The sequence below is a fragment of the Petromyzon marinus genome, chromosome 4 (genome assembly GCF_048934315.1).
Source record: "Petromyzon marinus isolate PM22_M1 ecotype Great Lakes invasive population chromosome 4, UKy_Petmar_22M1.pri1.0, whole genome shotgun sequence".
Lineage (NCBI taxonomy): Eukaryota > Metazoa > Chordata > Hyperoartia > Petromyzontiformes > Petromyzontidae > Petromyzon > Petromyzon marinus.
In genome coordinates, this window is record NC_133670.1 from 17,246,344 (window position 1) to 17,265,677 (window position 19,334).

Here is a 19,334-nt window from a genome sequence, read left to right on the forward strand (position 1 = left end):
GATTATTTCCTGGGCGATTGTAACGTGGATTTTAAAATAAAATATCAGTTTTGCTCGGTCATGTCCGCGCTGCTGACGGCAGCGTTACTAGGCGCTTTTAATTTTCTAGAGCGCACACGCGCGCCTCGCTTCGATTGGCCCGCGAGTGTTACGCGCCCAAGAGCTGTATGGAATGCAATTGGCGATTACGTCATCGCCCGCCTTTGGGGGGGGGGGGGTCAAGGGGGGGGGGGGTCAAGGGGGGGGGGGGTCAAGGGGGGGGGGGGTCAAGGGGGGGGGGACTCCGCGCGTCTACCGACGCCGTGGGGAACCATCTTTGTAGAGGAACCGAAGGTATGTACAGTACTGCATTTAGTATCACTTTTTTTTTTACACTCAACTGAAGAAAACTTTTTTTTACAGTCAACAGTCTTCATTCGATGACCTCTGCAGTGTACGACTTGTGTTGGGTCATCCAGAACAGACCGCACGACGTATGAACACAACGACGCCAACGTGCCCGATCCACAAGTAATACACCGACAGCGACGCACTTCTCCAGCGCTCTGCGCTCGGACCACCTTCAATTAATGTGTGAGGCTTTGCGGTTTGTTGCTCGGCGTCCACAGTCGGCCCGCACGAAAATGAGGCGCCCTTAACGCTTAACGTAAAAGACTTTCGCACGGTTGCCCCCCTCACGTAAGATGGCCGAACGGAGGAGGGCTCTAACGAAACGAACCGATCGGCCGGCTTGCAGCCTGCCTGGCCACATAATAATAATAAACACGTGCCGCTTGGTACCACCACTGCCCCTGGGACTGTTGCTTGCTGGTGCCTGGATGGAACAAGTGCCGGGTGGATAACAGCCCGTCGACTAGTCGTTTACGAAACTGCGCTAAAGTGAAACGTGCCGTGGGCTGCTCTTAAACTCTGCGCTGTCCCGTGAGGAATTAACAACGTTTTAAAAGGTAGATGTGATGTCGTTAGCGTGTGTGTACACGTGTGTGTATGTATGTGTGGCTAAAGCACGGCAAGTTGGCACAGTAAGGGGGCACAGGTGGTGCATCAGCCACTCGTCTCGGTCATCTCAGGCAGTCGACCCGTGGCACCTGCTGGGTCTGCCCCGTGACCTCCTGCCAGCGGGCGTTCGACACTCCACGTGGCCTCAAGGTGCACATGGCCTGGCACAAGCGTAGTTGTTGTCAGTGTGTGTTGTGTCGCGGGTTAGCGCGGTGCGCTGCGAACCTGGACATCCCCGGGTTCGATTCCCGCTGACGGCCAGCAGCGGTGGCGATTATCTGACCCGGTTCTGGGCCTCCCCCTAGGTCGACTCGGTCTCAAATGATTACCTGGTGCGGCGTGTCGTAAACATCGCCACTTGGGGAGACAAAGGCGGCCGGGCGTGCTGCTGGCCCCCCACCTCCTCGTGTATCGTGCCGGCCTTCACTTGTGCTCGCTAACAGCAGCACGTTTCCCCGACCCCAACAGTCTTGTTACGGGCTGTACGGGGGAGGATCGTTGTCTTGGTGTTGCGTTCTGAACGTGCGCTTGTTACCTACATGCAGGGCGATTGCCCGTCGCCGCTGGTTTATTTTTTTGTGTAAGAGACTTTGCGAAGGTGCATAACAGTTACAGGAAATCATTGATGTTGGTTGGTTGACTGCCGTGATACTCCGCAACCTTACTTGCTGTACTTCCTCCTACAAGGGCCACTTTTTTCTGTCCAGCAAACGGCATTCTTCAAGGCAATCGTATGACGCGTTCTTTCACGAACACTATAATTGTTCTAGATTTAAAGCTTTCGTGACTGCTAGGATCCATACTCTTTGGTTCTATTGGGTAAAGTCACATAGGTGAAAATAAAATAACAAAAAAATTAACAAAAAATCACGACGTTTCGGCCACAACACAAGCGGCCTTCATCAGGTGAAGGGACGAGACTGTCAGGAGGACAGCGCTGGAGTGGTAGAAGCCACGCTCAGATCACGACCTTTAAGCTGTGTGAGAAGAAAAACACCAAGCGCCTTGACAAAGGAATTAGCATATAATTTAGCATTGAAATTGCTCATTGAAATAGCTAAGTTAAAGTATACACATCCGCAGAGGTACCCCTTGACAAAGGAATTAGCATAGAATTTAGCATTGAAATAGCTGAGTGATTAGCTTGTAACTGGTCACAGAAATAGCTATGTTAAAGTCAGAGCATATACATTCACCGAGGCACCTAGTACTCATCAAACAGGAGAATTTAGCGAAACACAACCACGCTCAGACAGCGGACCTTTAAACTGTGTGCGAGCAAACAAGGTGTTTTGACAAAGAAATTAGCATAAAATTAGCATTTGATTGGCGGATTTTCGGAAAGAGGTGGTGTACGTGCCGGTGGACTTGCCATTTGGCGCGGGGGGGGGGAGTTTACCTATTGATGGTGTGAGAAGGGAATTTATAAGAGCTGCGAAAGTTTGGGGTACCACTACTTGAAAAATATACTGTACCATTGAATTTGTTTAATGTTTAGTTCGATTTAGAACATCTTTCCAATGGTTGCTTAATTTGAAACCATCCTCTCGGTTGAAATTGTGTCTGTGTTTGTAGATCTGAATTGCTTCATGAACAAATCTCTGATAAAAGCCTATAACTATAATTGTTGACAAATTATACAGCAGTGGAGTAGACTTTAACATTACGGACCTCTGCTCTACCTCGTGACAAGATTCCTGAAGGATTAAAGGAAACTTCTTAAGACGTAAGCCCATATACCTGTCAACCCCTTATCCAGTGCCCTACCACATTACAGACCAATTCAGACCGTATCGGTCACCCCGTGCCCTTATAAATATCAACGCTCATCCTACAAAGGGAGAAACAGACAAATAGACAAAAACAATATTTTGCCCGTATTGAAACGGCTGTACGCCTTATGGATCTGAAAACGCAATTTCCCCGTACAAGAATACGGGGTATAAACCGTATGGGTTGACGGGTATGTAAGCCGTCTAAAGCTGTCGATGAGCTTGTGAACCCAGGGTAAATTGTTCACCGCGGCTGCAAGGGCCATGGTGGACTGGGATCACCGTGGCCACGTTTCGGGCCCTGTCGGCATTGGCGTCTTTACGCGAGTGAACCACGTGCACCACCTGCACAGGGCCCACCCACACTTTTGTTTTGTGTTTTTTGTCCGACTGTGTTTCTGAGCCCTCTATCTGTTTTATATTTTTTTCTCACTGTGTCTCTCTCTTCCCGCGTCCCTTGTCTCAATATATCTGTGTTAAGTATCTTCCGCTTCAGTGTCTGCTTCGTCGTTTTTGTGTAGTTTCTGTGATTTGCTGTCTCTCTGCATTGGTCTCTCTCTGTGTATATTCACTTGGCTTTGTGTTGGCTTTGTGTCTGTGCCTGCCTCTGTAAGTCTGTGTGTCGTAATGTCTGATTTTAAAGAAACCACTTTGATGTACTGTATTGAGACGCCTCTGTCAGTCAATATGAGTATGGAAGAATATACAGTACACATCGCCGAGGACCTATGCGATTGAGTGTTTATATCACGACTTCCGTCTTCAAGCAGCAGTGAATAAGTCAATGGCTAAAGATGACAATTCTAGCTTGCGTGTTTGTCGATGCGTTCTGATTTATTATCGAGTGGGTGTTCAGCATGGAATACGTGTGCTGGTGTGTGCTGCTGCATCACATGCCATGTAAAATACCCGGGCTTGTTGCCAACGGGATCGCAACAAACCCACGTGCTATGAAAAAATGTTCATTGCCCAAAATGTCACCTGATTAATATTTTTACTGTTAAGGCAGTGTTGTTTACGAATGTGAATAAGTTTATTTTGTAATCAGTCAGGTCCCTTCTCATTTCAGGTTTCAAGAAGGCAACCCCAAAGCATGACGTTTTGATGGCGCCCTAGTGGGATAGTGTCCTCGGAGCTTGGCTATAGAGTCTGGCCTGACATTGAAACAGTCTTCATTGTGAAAAGTACAACCATTGATGAAAGAGTCATCGCTGAAAAGAAAAACACTTTCAAAATGCTGAGCCCATTATCATAATGATCAATCGAAAAGTGTATTCATTTTGTGGTTCATAACGTTTTGTAACACAGTGCTTGAAATTTTAGGTTAATGTTGAACTGTATTTAACAGAAACCATTTGTACTGTTCATTGACTTAATAACATGGTAGGCTGCGGTCTACACCTACGATGCTGAGATTTATCTCCTGTGCTCTTGGACCCAGTAACAGCTAACAAACAAAACAGCGTGTAAGCCTAGTATTTTTACCGTTGGCCATGATGTATCGGCTGCATCCCAATTTTTTTCTGGCTCCATCGCTGCGACGATCATGTTGGTGGAGACGCTTGAGCAGCCCGGACGGAATGCCATCACCTCCAAGAACACCAACGTCGTGGAAGTTCAAGCACAGTTTAACTTTATCGGCACAGTCACTCCCTGCAGCTCCGTCTCGTCCGGGGGCTCCGTCTCGTCCGGGGGCTCCATCTCGTCCGGGCGGTGCAAGGTGGCATGGGGAGATGCTGCCGCAGATGCAGTCCTTGTCATCATCGTCATTACCAGCAGCAACGACGTTATTTATGTCACCGTCTTCGCTGTCACTGCCTCCCTTCTCTGGGGACGCGAGCCCGCTAGTGCCGCCAGACCCGATGGTGGAGCGGCTGTGGGCGTGCCACTCGGAGGAGGAGCTGCTTGAAACGTTTGGCCGGAGTCCGTCTGAACTGACCGAGCGGCACGCACTGCACGCACTGAGCGTGCTGTGCGTCCTGCGTGAGCAGCAGTGGCAGTGGTGGCCGCAGCAGCAGCGACAACAGCAAAAGCAAGAGCAACCGCGGTGGCAGCCCTTGGGTTCACTGCAGGAGCACCCGCAGTTTGGCACGATCCGCGCAATTGTCTTGCGCCGGCTGTACGAGATGGGAGATGACGACCTCGTCGGGATTCTTTCTGCCGCACTCAGGTACGGCTTGCAGGGGGTGTGGGATTAAGAGAGCACTTACAGTGAAGCCTCGATAAAACGGTTTAAGATTTTTATGATTCCCTTCTACCCCTTTCCACATCACCCGGTGATTGTATAAAATGTAAGAATGCAGGGTCACGATTCCAAAATAGATTTTTGTTTGTGGAGAATTTAGCACCTTTCGTGGTTTCGGTGGACATGTGCATCCTTTGCATAAAACATATAAAAACAATATGCTTTACAACATCCGTTTTTAATTAACGTTACATTTCAACCGTATAACACGTTATATGACGTGTAACGGTTTGGAGATACATACTTAATGATGTCATCAGGAGGAGTGGAGTTGGGGAATCACATTGGAATGTTTGGGATTTTCCTGCTGCAGGCTGAAGGTGGATCACCACGACTCGCTCGTGCAGGAGCTGACGATCGAGGGCTGTCGACGCATTGACCGGTGAGGCTTGAATCTCGTTCCCAATGTTTCACATTATTTTTCTGCATGCTTCACAACATTCTTGTAACTTTCTACTTCCACATTTGGCATCACACCTACATCTAAAATTTTACATTTTCTAAGGTCTTCCAAGGAAATATGCCCCCTCCCTAAATGGTAGGTGTTGTTCCCTTGTGTATTGTGGCCACTGAAACAACTACAGAGTGTGCAAAGCACAGAGTGACAAGAAGAGGAACACTTGTATGAGAGAACTAATGGAAGTTGGAGCCATCGCTTGAAGAAATAATGGCATGTGGTCAAGACTAATGATGGAGTGGCAGCCAAATAAGGAAAACACCTGAGAGGACATTCACTACAGAGATGGAGCAATTAAATCAGCATATGTGCAGGGGCTATATGGATTGTTTAATTGCTGAACCATGAGTGATGGTGATGGCTTAGGGAGACCATCAGCCAGCAGTGGCTTTATCATGGCTGATTCACCACTTGATTTGGCAAAATGGCTCTCGGGAGTTTGCACCGTTTGAGAAAAATGTTGACACTTGGTGACCCCCGTTTGGCTATGTGCAGGGGCAAAGACCTCTTGTTAGCTCTGCAGAAAATTTGTAGCTATTGAGTGTGCAGGTGGTCAACTGCACTGGTACCCACAGCTCAGAGGTGCCAACCTGAAAAAAACGGAAAAATTGGACAGCGGATGTAATTAAATTCCGTGCTCCAGGGCGATTGCCACCTATGCCACGCTACTGCGAAGGCCGTTAACATTGGTAGGGGGTGGGGGGCTTGGGTTGGGCGAGAAGCTCATCGTCGTGGACTGTGATAGAGACTCGTGTATCCTGCAGGCTGCCGCTATGCCAGCTGTCCAAGTTGGCGATGAGCCTCATGGATCAGCATCTGCATAGGAGCCGTGCAGCCGGGCGCATTGCTGAGCGCTTGCGGCTGGAGCTGCACAACTTGAATATTAGGTGAGCACTTGAGCGGTGCACCCTTACACGCGTATGCATGTATATGCCCACACACGTACGCACATGGGTGCACTCATACTTTGGCACATGCACCTGCATATGCACGTCCACACAGATTTAAAGTAGAAACTGGCACACGCATGCGCACATGAAGATGTACAGTACACACACACAACCACTTTATTCCAGGGTCTCAGATATGGACAAACATTCACGCCACCATCTCTCTGAAAATCCCAGCCTTGTCTCTCATGGCACAGCAGGCTCGCCAAGCCTGCGCATCCATCCCATTCCCTCTCGCAAGCTCTCTCGATCACCACCTCTCTCTCCACCACCCTCTCCTCCATGCCCCACCTCACCACCTGTCTCACCATCGCATTAGAGTGCTGTCGAAGTTCATGCTGGCGACAACGCAAGTGGCCTCGGCGGAGCTGCGCCTTCAAATGGTGGACGCCGCAATCGAGCAGCTAGACAAACTGCAGCTGCAGGAGCCATCGATGCAATCAAGAACGACACAGGAAGTCGACCTTGCAGTAAGGCCCACCGAGGAGATGGAGAGTGATGGCGTGGAGAACTGGAAGGTGGAGCAGCTGCGCCTTTACCGATCGCTGTTGTGGATGCTCAAATTCCTGCAGGGGTCGCATCACGCGCAACAATCGCTCCTCGACAGCATTGCCAAGCACCTGACAAACGTACGTGCATGCTTGCACACCCTAGGCATGTTATGATTCGTCGATTAAAATGTATTGTTTATTTCTAAAACAAATTTGTCCAATTGCTTTCTCCATGTTTTTTGTACACTTCTCTACGTTTTTTCCATTGTCATTATACATGATCATGATCCATGTGTCGTTTCGTTAACAAACACAATGTCTTTTTACCAATTCTAGTCCAATTTTGCTATCGAGATCATGTCATGAAACTTATTCCATTTAAATCTCTCACAGAGCAGTGCAGTCAGTCCATTGTGGTAGTGAATAGCCCATAGAAGCTGATATCACAGAACTACTTCTGAGATCCCTTCAAGTGACCTTTGGTTTGCACACTCTCCTACAACTCTGCAACGAAGAGTAATATTCATCGCATGACAGTTAAACAGATGTTTTTAATTCCTAGAGCTGCTATTAAGTACAGAACAAAATTGTATGTCATGGTTTTTTATGCAGTCATTGGTGACTAACCTGAGACTAGCAACTAAACTACACTCCAGAACCTAATTTAATGACGGGTGGCTGCCTGGGTTGTTAAGTTAGGGTTTCTCACTACAAGTGCCATTCATCTGCGCATAGCACTTTTATCACATCTTGAAAAAAAAAACATTGTAACTTATCAATATTACCAGTACGTTTTCTATTTTTAAAAAAGCACAAATACATTTGAAAATAATGTGTCATTGACATGCTACTCTTACTACACATGAACAAAATTCACAATGACGTGTAAAATGTTCATGTTATTTCGGCTGTGCTTGAACGATACCGGCTGAGTGCAGCTGCTGCCGGTGATGAACATAGCGAAGGTGTGCACGGTGCTGCGCCACCTGCGGGGCCTGTCCTACAACAGCACCTCCTTCAATATGGCGGCGCGCGAGCGCTTTCAGAAGCTGCTCCCCCCGCACAGCTGGTGCGACGACGGCCAAAAGAGCCATGGGGCCGACGAGACGCAGGTTCTGCAGGAGCTGGATGAGGAGTCCCGGGGAGAAGACACCGAGATCATGATGGGCATCTGGGCCGACCCGATGGCGCACCCGCAGTCCGCACTGCGCGTCTTCACCGTCTACGGGCCGCTCGCCGGGCCGGACATCCGCAGGAGGTCAGCGCAGGAACTGTTAAAATATATATATAATAATCTAAGTCGTGCACACGTGTGGATTCTGAATTGCGTTCTCACGTGTTGTCCTTGAGAGTATTCTCTTAGTATGGAAGGTGACTAATATAAAGCATTTTCATATTCATGAATAGTCAAACTTAGCACTGGTTTGTCTCCCAAGTTTGGGCAATTCTTTAATCAGTTTGGCTTGTAGGGTCCATTATAAATTGTGTTTTTTATTATTACCAAGAAATTGCACTGTTATCTTACTCCTTTTCGCTCCTTGTGGAGCATAAGGCCGCAACAAGCCCATGGCATGGCGGACGGTCTTTAGCAGCTTTCTCTGCTTCACCCCAAATTGCACTTTGTGTTCTACTAAATGCGCTTCGGTCTCTTGCCCACCCCCACCTCTGTTTGTGGCCCCGACAGCCTGGAGAAGGCCATACTGAAGCACATCGACCAGTTTTCGAAGAGTCAGTCGACGTTTTTCATGGAGGGCATAGCAGAGATGAGATGCAAGAACCCTCTTGTCATCCAGAAGTAGGTGTCACCGGTGGTGGTTCAAGCGTCGGCGTGGAAAATTTCACCCTTTGCTCCAGCGATTTTGTTTGAACGGTCCCAACTGTCGATTCAGTAATTGATTATTTTTTACGTCATGTATTTCTATCTTGTTTATAAAATCCGTTGGCCTAAATGCAACATTAGCATCGTTTATAGAGCATTATCAGTTCACTCACTAAACCAAGCCAATCCCAAAGATCTGCCATGAGCGTTGTTTTTCTATACTTAACCATGCTTGTCAGTGTGGGTTGGTAAAGCCGGCAATCCCAGAACTGGCTTCAATATCACTCGCTACCGATGTCAGCCATGGCCAGAAATTGAAGCCAAGAGATCAGGAGGAGATCTTTGTGTGCGTATGCGCGCCATGTATGTGCGCATTTGTATACACGTGTGTGTTTGTGCGTGCGTGCGTGCGTGCGCCAGAGCAATGGAGATGATGCGCCACTACCTGCCCACGTACCGCACGACTGAGCTGGTGCGCGTCACACAGGCCGCGCTGGAGCTGCGTTGTGTGGACACGGCGCTCATGCCACTGCTCGCATCACGCATCCTCGCGTGAGCACGGCGGGGGACATGGGGACGTGCCACTTACACTCACTCGTCCGCTTCTCTTTCAACGCTTTTGTTGGTCTCTTCCCCCTCCCTACCCAGTTTATTCCATTTGTGCTATCGACGTCATATCCTGAGTTGAAGAATCAATTTGTTAAATCACAGAGAGCAGTTTAACGCGTGTGTCCGAGAAATACTTGGGAATTGTTTCCTGCCTGTCGGCTTAGACTTGAGTCTCTACAATAAGACAAACAATAAGAATGTAAACATTTGCTCCATATAATTTCAGTTGAAAATAATACATTCTCACGACTCGATGTGTGTCATCCACAGTATAAAAGAGATTTTAACTGATGAGTGGATGAACCATTACAAATTTACTCGCGTGGCTGCAACCTTTTTACTTAACCATCACCGGACACTACTTATTGAGCGAGGTCAACTCTTCAGAAGTGAAATTGTGACTCTCTTACATCTACCCTCTTCCTCGATGTGCTCTCCTTTCCCGCTTTTATCCTGCCTCCACCTCCCCTGTTCTCTTCTCTCCCTTATCTCCCCTGCCCCTCCATCTTCAATACTGTTAGTTTTATAAATACCTGAATGTGATTGTATCTCAAAACGCCACACAGATGTTTCCTTCCTCCATTCTGCCCCCCCCCCCCTTTTCCCAACCCCTGGCCCTCGTCTCCCTCATGCCCACCGCACAGTTTGCTGCAGAGTGCCTATGGGATGAACGAGGCGGGGAGGCTGGTTCGCCTGCTCGCGATTTTGCCGATGCCCGCGCACGCGTTCCTGGGCTCGCAGGCAGCGGCCGACATCGTCTCGTCGCGCATGGAGGCCTTGATCCCGCAGGCCAGCCTCGCGGACCTGGCCAACTTGGGCACGATGCTGGCCAAGTGGCACGCGGCGAACCGCAGGGTGCGAACCCTCGGCGCCGACAGGTGAGCAGCTCCCGGGAGGGAGTGAAGGGGGTCCGGGGTCAGGGATCGCTGGCATTTTGGCTGAGTTTGCAGCGTGAGTGACGGGTGGTATCCCTGGGCTGGGTTTCTCCTGTTAGGGAAAGTGTTCATAGTGGATATCTGTTAAGACTAATGGTGCTCGAGGGGGGTTGTGTGGCCACGTCCAGCACCATATTAGCCGCCTTTCCCCAGTGTACATGTTCTTACACTGCTTTGGGTGCTCAACGAGGCTTAGTTGATTAAGGGAAGGCCAGGGACACGTTCAGGTAACATTTGCCACAAAACTAATCGTACAAAGACGAATATCGCACACTCAATTGGTTTTTCGGACAGCCCACTGTTCTAAGGCCTTTTACATAGGGACATGCGCTGAAAGTACATAAGCACCTAATTTAATGAGTCTTTACAACCATTTCCAAGATGTCATGGACATGAATCAAATTAATGATTTCCATGACCACTGTTGATCACCGTGCATACATTATTGCCTTAGTCGAGAATCCTTTGGCTATAGATCAGGGACATTACTGTAACCTCCACCCCCGGGCATGAATTTGGCCTGCAGCGGCCATAGCTGAGCGATGTAATGGACCCCGGCTTGTCCTTGCGAATTTACTTGATGTGGACCACCCTACTCCCCACACCCTCTTTCCCCCCTCGCCCACCCATCCCCAGCAGCCGCCTGTCGCGGCTGTTGCCGCAGCTGCGCAACATGGCGCTGTCTCGACTCGAGCAGATGGAGTCGCTGGACGCGTTCTTGGAGGAGCACCACCTCGTGAAGGGCACGTGGTTCACGGAGGCTGTGCTGGAGGAGGCCATGCATGCGCTGCACCGCCTGGCCCCGCAGGTACACCCGGGGAACCTACTGCGCTGTTGCGAGCTGCTCATCAGCACCTACTACCTGCAGCCGGAGGTGCTGGACAGCATCGCCGCCGTCGCCATGCGCAACATCAAGCAGGTGGGTAGCGGCGTCGGTGGCGCATTAATCCTCACGATCAGTTGCACAGCTCTCAAGTGTGTAGGAGTTGTAACTGCACCTGGGCAAAGAGGGGGGGAACCCCCATTTTTCTATTATGTTCGCCTGCTGTTCTCCACTGTCCGACTTACCACACAGTAACTTTTGTTTTATTTGTGCTGCCTTAAGCTCTTTATTTCTCCATTCACAGATTCACTATAAGACCTGCTACACAGTGATTCTCCTCTTTGCGCTGATGAACTACGAGCCTCCAAACGGCGAAGAGTTCTTCAACGTCTGCATCGAGCACATCACTCCACATCTGGGTCAGTCCCTGCACGAGCGGCCAAAGCATCCTCTTTGTGTTCATAAAATAACATTTCTTTTTTTATATAGGTAGCACGATTCATCCATTAACGTTGATTAATATGATTTAGATTCACGTTGCATTCACTGAATGGTACGTGTAAAAGTAAAAGTTTTTTAATCCATGTTTTGTAATGGGCTGGCATTACCCCTGCAGCCACTAGAGGTGCTGCCATTTACGGCATTGTTTAAATAGATAAATACAAAATGTTCCTTGAATCGAATTGTGATGCCGAATATTGAAAATTATTAGAATCGCCAGAATGGTGAAATGTTCCAGCCTTAAGGATTTACTTGAACCCAGCCCAGGAAGAAAAGATAATTTATTGCTGAATTCAATACTTACACGCACAGACATTAAATTTTGTCTGTGTGTGTAAAAGTTTGGGAATCTCACAATTCTATACAGAATTCACCATTCCTTGCCTCCAAAGTGCTGCTTCTCAGGCATAGACAGGTACTCTCTGCCACTGCTCCCAGCCGAGGTGAATGGACACACGTGACTTGCTGCTGCTGCTTGTCGAACACGTGGCGATCTGCGTGCGTTTACGAACAGATCAGCGCAGCACGTTCCACCTGCTGCTGCTGGGATACGTCCTGTCGCTGCTCAACATCTACCCGGAGTCGCTCACGCGCACCATCTTCTCCCTGCCCTTCCTCACGCGCCTCGACCGCCACATGGAGTGTGAGGAGTTGTGCTTGTTTATTTTTGGTGATTTTGTTTGTACGCCAAACAACAATTTTTCGATGGTGCTCAAGCTCAACGGAAGACGCAGTCTAGATAAAAAACACTGTAAAGATGTTATCTTGTGGGGACTCTGCGTGCTATGATACATCGACTAATCAAGCTTAGTATACATTAGTTATGGTTTACGCAGATTATTTACAGATCATATCCCAATGATATGCTAATGTATATTTTATACTAATGGGATAGACAGTTATTTATCAAATCTCATGTGAGACTGAAGCCACAGTGATATTAAAACAACCTAATGGTACACGTTTGACAGTCATTAAGAGGGCTGGGGCAGGATGCGTCGCTAAAAGGGGTGATGGCCGGTGGTCAAGACTAACAATGGAGTGGCAGCCAAAAGAGGGAACACACTCCAGAGGAAGTGTTTTCCTCTTTGACGGCGCTGTAGGTGCTAGATGTCGTGTTGCATCACACAACCATGAGAGATGGTGATGGCTTGGGGAGCTTTGCATTCAGAACTGAATTGATCATATCTGATGAGATAATGATTTTATAAGTCTATATGTTTTATGAAGCGTCAAACTGGCATCAGGCAATCTGTGATGCACAGGCTAGGCTTGTATCAACAAGAGTTTATTCTTGGGCTGTGCCTCGCTGTTCCTTTACCCGTCGCTTATGGTCTCATGTCTGCATTCACCCCCACCTCCCAAAAACCCCGACAACCACGACCCCCGTCCCGGCACGGCCAGTGGTGCCGGAGAACCTGCAGCTTACCCTACAGGAGCGACTCATGGAGCTGAATCGCAACGTGTGCCTTGAGGCGCCGGAGTTCCGGGTGCCCTGGTTCCATGAGCGCCACTGCCAGCAGTCGCTTACGAAAGGTATCGCCAAGAACCCCCCCCACTTTAAAATCGTTTGTTCTCCGACACTCACATTCTTGTTGTCCCTCACCCCCAGTGCCTTCCATTTCTATCGCATTACCATCACCAGGGTTTAATTTCAGCCGGGTCTGTCTGGGTCAATGGCCTGCAAAATATGTCAGCAACATGCACACCACATCCAGTATAACTCACTCTGGCTGTGTCTACTAGGTACATGTCTTCTTCAGTCTACCAGGGACCTGGAAAATATTCAGTGAAAATTTAAGCCCTGACCACCACTGTCTGCTTATTGAGTAGTCTGTTAACATTTGAGGGTGGTACAAAATGTTCTGAGCCTAACACACATACAAAGTACATACACTAATAAGAAACACATGTTTTCATCATCGTCTCCCTCTTATGAAATGGCAGTGATAAAAGTGGTTCATAGTAGTGGTCACGACCCTGCCTTCAACCCTAACCCTGCCCTTATCCCTAACCTTGCCTTGACCCCTAACCCTGCCCTAACCCTGCCCGAACTCCCTAACCCTGAACTTATCCCTGCTGTAAAAACGCTAACGGTGCCTGTATTCCCCTCCCCCGCAGAGCGCAGCTCCACGTACCCAGTGAAACGTCAGATCTACAGTATCCTGTGTGAGGTGCTGGGTGGCATCAGCTTTGCCAAGCTCTCTGCCATTACGCCGTACTACCACGTCGTCGGTGCGTGCAGCCTCCTCGTCGTGAGCGTCGCAATGGCGAGCTCCCGGCCACGTTCGTTCGAGTCATTCCGTGGAATAGCAGAGTCTAGATTTGAAAGAAAACGCAACCGAAAAAGCTATAGGATTACGTCATTATAATGAACCACTTACGGACCTGGTAGAAAGTTCCCTATAACAGGGTATTCACTGGAACAGGTTTAATGACATTTTGAACTGGGCCTTTGAAGAAGCACATGAGACCATTAATACATTTCCACGTATGTGTACATTTGTATGTGTACAGGTCTGCCCGTCATTCAAAAGGTAAACAGTACATACACACAGGTACATGCATACTGCATCGTGCACTGTAAAAAACAGCGATAATTAGGAATGTTTGGCAGCTCATACGGTCATTGTGAGGTTGCTGACATAACACGATCGCTGTGTGGAATTATAAATCCACACGAAAATGTGTTATTGCACATACACTCGTTATGAATTGGGTATCATAAGCGTGGTTTGTATGAATAAGGTAGTATTCTATCTTGTAGATATGCGCGTAAGCCATGTGAATGAGTATGAAGCTGTGTTAATTGTGACATCACTCCAATGTTTTAACAGTCAATGTAGTGATCTTGCGTTTGACCGTTGTTTCATAGGCACAGCCTAGATGAGTCTCGACCAAAGAGCTGTTTATTTTTCGATTTAAAGCTTTCGTGACTGCAAGGATTCATCTTCTTTGGTTCTTTCGGTAAAGTCACGTAGAATGAGAATAAAATAATAACTTGATAAAATAAAATAACACAATAATATTCTCACGACGTTTCGGCCACAACACAAGCGGCCTTCATCAGGTGAAGGGACGAGACTGTCTGGAGGACAGCGCTGGAGTGAAAAAGCCACGCTCAGATCACGACCTTTAAGCGCCTCTACGGAGAGGGATTCCACACAACCTTAAGATCATTCAACAGACTCCGGGATAAGAAGGCTCAACTAATCGAGTCTCTCACCTTTCTGAAGAGATGCCGCGACTCTAAGCTTAAAGGTCGTGATCTGAGCGTGGCTTTTTCACTCCAGCGCTGTCCTCCAGACAGTCTCATCCCTTCACCTGATGAAGGCCGCTTGTGTTGTGGCCGAAACGTCGTGAGAATATTATTGTGTTATTTTATTTTATCAATTTATTATTTTTTTCTCATTCTACGTGACTTTACCGAAAGAACCAAAGAAGAGCTGTTTATTTTATTGCATTGTGACTTTCTTTAACCGTGAATCCTATCAACTGCCTTTTTCATTCAATGTGATCATTCTGATTTCAATTATTTATCCAGTAAAGCCTTGGCAAGCATCAAGACAATTTTTGAGTAGAGTATTACACTGGAATATTGGGCCAATTCCATGTGTGAGTGTTTTGCTTCATGTCAGAGAAAACAGAAGGTTCTGGAGAAATCCCATCACGCATATGAGGGTGTGATACTCAGTACTGCCATCTTCTGGCCACACCTCGCGACCTCACTCTTACAACGAGTGTTGGTGGTCTCTCACTTGGCTCATACCTGCTTAGCATCTGGGATACAGTGAGATCGGGTGCATTCAGAGTGATTTGTTTGTAGGTGGTCTGCAGGAAGAATTAGTAAGTAGCACAGACCACAGAATTGACAAACCCATGTTGGCACAAACACAAACCCATGTTAACTCTGACACTAACTGTATCACAGACTTTGAGTGCATCTTAGACAAGCAAGGGCGGCCGGTGCCGTACGTGGAACGCGGCTTCATGCTGGGGCCCGAGGCCACACTGGGTCCATGGGCGTCTGGAGATGCTGGGGTCACGGGGCGTAGGGAACTGCCCCCTGGAGCACAGAGGTGAGTGCCAAGATAAAACCGGGAGGTGGGGATGTTGCGAACTAAAGGCAGCAACATTCACCACACGGGGTTACGTGAGCCCATGATATTATCAGCCATGATCCGCTGCTAGATGTAGGCCTCCCTAATCTGTCACCATCTGTAATGGTCCTGTGTTGTAACAATCCAACTTAGCACCTCCACACAAGCTCATTTCATCGTTCCACCTTCTCGGTGAATGTCTCTCAGGTGCGTTTCTTTCTTTGGCTCCCACTCCATCGTTTGTGTGTCGACCAACGGCCATCATTCCTCCTTGTAACATTTCCCACCCAAGCCAATTTTCTTAACCAATGTCTGCTAAATTGCGTACGTTCTCTAATCCATGCGCAGCTGTATCGCAATGCAATTCTAGGCTTACGTCTCTCCATGCTTATTTTCAGTGCTTGATGCATTTTTTTTGTCACCATGTCTCTGATCTGTACGTTATCTGACCGTGGTCGTAGGATCGCTGTGCAGTTTCTGGACGGCCGTGCCTTCTGTAAGGGCGAGCGCCGGCTCAAGGGCCCTGTCGTCGCAAAAATGCGGCACTTGGAGATCCTTGGTTACCGTGTCGTGCAGGTGACCACATTTCCCGGATTGACAGTTCTTAAATCGTTGCACTGGATTCCTCTTCAATTCAGGCCTGATTTGATCAATTTCTCAAATATAAATAAATCTCATCTGTCTTCTCTCAAGATCCCTCACTTCGAGCTCAACTCCATGGAGCTGTCGAGCCGGGCCGCCTGGGTCCGCTACATCAAAGAAAAGCTCTTCGCTCCGTACGAAATAGGACAAGAAGGATGGCGAGGACGAGCAAGAGAGTGACGAGACGGAGGAGGGACGGTGACAAGGAGATCGACTGGCAGGATTGTGTCAACATTGCTCTCCACACCGGCGATTTGGTTTTGTATCTACCCTCCCGTTCCACCCCTACCCAGTTGTGCCTAACGAGCCAATGCCATAATCAGCCCGACCTGCTTGCCTTTATTAAGAAGATTTCAAATGCCCGAGGGCTGCAATGTACTTATGTATTTATTGCTATGCGTGTCTAGTGTAGACAAGCTGTGTATATTGCTAGTCCGTTGGTACGTGTGCACACGGGTATATGCTGTATTTGCAGTTTCACATATCATGTGAATACATAAATCTACACAATGAACACGGTGAGTAATTGCACACCAAAGGTCCGATTCACGTGCTGTTGAATGCTTATTTTCATCCAGTGTTTTGCAAAAACTTTGTTTCTGCCATCAGTAATGGGCCCTTTTGTCAAAATGACAATCCAACCCTGTGTGCACACCAACAAATTCAGCCGTCTGTACCAGTGCTAGATTAAGCTAGTGCGAGGCCTGTAGCATATGTTATAAAGGGTCCCTAAATTGAAAAAAAAATTAAACACGAATGTTTTATATTCATATTCTTAGCTCTTTCGGTAAGGTCACGTTGAAGGGAAACAATAAAATAATAAAATATAAAAAAAATTATCACGACGTTTCGACCATAACACAAACGGTCGTCATCGACCGTGTTATGGTCGAAACGTCGTGATAATTTTTTTATTGTACATATATTTTATTGTTTCCCTTCAACGTGACTTTACCGAAAGAGCTAAGAATATGAATTACTGCAGTCACGAAAGCTTTTAAAACGAATGTTTTACTTGCATAGTAAAGTAATTGTATTTTTTCATGTGCTATACAGCCAGATAATACGACAAATCGATTACCTTAAAAACCCAGTCGTTCATAAAAGTTGAAGGCTGTATAGTACTGTAGTAATAGAGCAAGTGCAGAATCACTGAACCGGAATTGATAGCTTGAAAGCATTTAGCGTGGGGCTAAATGCTGTGAAAGTGCAGAGCCCGTAGCATATGCTACTTTTGCAACTAGGATAATCCGGCACTGCTCTGTATTCGATACGTGTAAAACATTTGTTTCTGTCCTCACATCATATGCTGCTTGGTGGCAGGTAGAGTACTGAGCTGTAGCCATACAGCATTTGGAGTTGTATAGTGCCTACATGTGTTTGCAGCTCAATATGCCTTCATTGCCCAGGGCCCCACTACCCTGTTTTAGATGATGCTACCCAGCACCTCTTGCCTCTGGTATTTGTACGACATTAGAAGGCCCAAAACCCGACAAATACAATTTAGAATAAGAAAGCATCTAAATACCACTGCTAAAAACACGATAGAAACAGTGGAATTTATTTTATAAAGGTGCAGGCAGTCAATCTGCAGTCCCTTATCTGTCCACTGCTGGATGAAGGCCTCCCCAAAGCCTTTCAGTTTTGAGGGTTGTTTGACCATACTTCCGGCTGGTCGGTGTGGGTTTCGTCATTGTAAGAGGTGCAAAAAGGAAGCTCTTGTGCCTGGACTTGCACAGGGGAAGGAAGTCGACAAGCACGGATTGTGGGAATGCCATCCATGACTTGCAGACATCTCATGGTGATGCCCATCTCACACACAAGACGGGTGTTGGATATTCGGCGGTACCACTGGTATTAGCCAGGATAACCTCTTACCATGGTTATTTTCTATTAATACTGTATATACACGTACACGTTTATACATGCGCACGGATAATTTTTAGATGTCCGTAAGAGACCTCGGGTTTATGTATAGCCTGGTTTGTAGATATTTCATCATGACATGCCATATGTATATAGTGCTTGTCAACATCCGTAGAATTATGCCTTCTAAACATTACAAAATATTTTTGTATTCTGGACAATAAACTGTATATAAGTGAAACTGGCTTCTTGGTCAACATCCATCGATTCATATAATTACAGCCCTTTCTCAAGCCACTGCTGGTTGATGAAGGCCTCCCCCCACACCATGTTGGGTCACGATGACTGAACATGCTTCGCATTAGTCTGTGAAGGGTGGAAAGTGACAACCCACACTGACCAGCGTGGTCAAGTAGTGTACATGTATGGTCAAACTACCCCCATGGTTAATGCACATGGGGCGGTCTTCATCCAGCAGTGGACAAAGGGATGTATATGATTGGGTGGTCATGGTCTTCCAGTCAAAGCATTGTAAGTTAAGCGCTGTTATTATTAAGTAAGTTGCGGGGGCATATCTAGTTGTTTTCAACAGGTTCCTGAATATCAGGAGGGAGAGAGGTTAGATGTGAGATTCCAGTGGAAGCGGGCAAAGTACTAGAGGAAATTACAGGTGAGAACGAAGACAAGACTAGAAACAACCATTGGAAGATAAAGGTGTTCAACAGTCATGCCAAACGTGAGATTTAGGGACTTGTGTTTTACCAAGCGTCAATTAAGTCAAGGAGAGACGTAACAAAATCTATCGACTTACACTGCAGCCGCTGACAATCTGGTGACCTTTTGAGGTTCGTTCGGCAACTTTCCTCGCTAAGCAGCTGGGAAAGCTTTGATGCCGCGTGGAATCGTGAAGAAGACGAGGAACGCCGTAGAACAGGGGGTGGGGAACGTCCGAAATCATTTGGGTCTCTGGCCCTGCCAAGGCAACCGCAGGTGGGACTCGAAATTCAATAAATCTAGGAGAGCAAACCTGGAAAAGCAAGTTGCGAGTAGCAGCAACATCGTCAATACCAGCTAACATCATCAATACCAGCTAACATCGTCAATACCGGCTAAACTCATCACCAC

At 47.5% G+C, this 19,334-nt stretch overlaps 1 protein-coding gene and 1 long non-coding RNA gene across 7 annotated transcripts; one reads left to right on the forward strand and one right to left on the reverse strand.

The window, feature by feature from the left end:
* Window positions 1–276: 276 nt before the first annotated feature.
* Window positions 277–18,454, forward strand: FASTKD1 (FAST kinase domains 1). Of its 6 annotated transcripts, XM_076059104.1 has the most exons (18): window positions 524–947; window positions 2,575–2,725; window positions 3,841–4,941; window positions 5,330–5,398; window positions 6,238–6,360; window positions 6,743–7,052; window positions 7,853–8,172; window positions 8,599–8,709; window positions 9,154–9,285; window positions 9,987–10,220; window positions 10,914–11,196; window positions 11,405–11,519; window positions 12,116–12,244; window positions 13,006–13,137; window positions 13,723–13,836; window positions 15,533–15,680; window positions 16,163–16,277; window positions 16,395–18,454. In XM_076059104.1, the coding sequence occupies exons 3-18, from the start codon at window positions 4,265–4,267 to the stop codon at window positions 16,521–16,523; spliced, it is 3,141 nt and encodes a 1,046-aa protein (XP_075915219.1). In that variant the 5' UTR covers window positions 524–947; window positions 2,575–2,725; window positions 3,841–4,264; the 3' UTR covers window positions 16,524–18,454. The 6 variants fall into 6 exon arrangements, with proteins under 6 accessions (XP_032801760.2, XP_075915234.1, XP_075915219.1 ...); XM_032945869.2 differs by lacking the exons at window positions 524–947; window positions 2,575–2,725 and adding an exon at window positions 277–333; XM_076059119.1 differs by lacking the exons at window positions 524–947; window positions 2,575–2,725 and adding an exon at window positions 366–510.
* On the reverse strand, window positions 7,446–19,104 carry LOC116938574 (uncharacterized). Its single transcript, XR_012931803.1, has 2 exons — window positions 19,021–19,104; window positions 7,446–8,185 (listed from the first exon to the last, which is right to left on the reverse strand). It is a non-coding gene; the product is annotated as an uncharacterized LOC116938574 (long non-coding RNA).
* Between the last annotated feature and the right edge of the window lie 230 nt (window positions 19,105–19,334).

Bases quoted from the DNA above. Each gene is read 5' to 3' on its own strand.
- FASTKD1 (XM_032945869.2), top strand. From the start codon at position 4,265: ATGATGTATCGGCTGCATCCCAATTTTTTTCTGGCTCCATCGCTGCGA. The intron at 6,361-6,742 runs GTGAGCACTTGA...CCATCGCATTAG, and splicing joins CTGCACAACTTGAATATTAG to AGTGCTGTCGAAGTTCATGC. The intron at 11,197-11,404 runs GTGGGTAGCGGC...CTCCATTCACAG, and splicing joins CCATGCGCAACATCAAGCAG to ATTCACTATAAGACCTGCTA.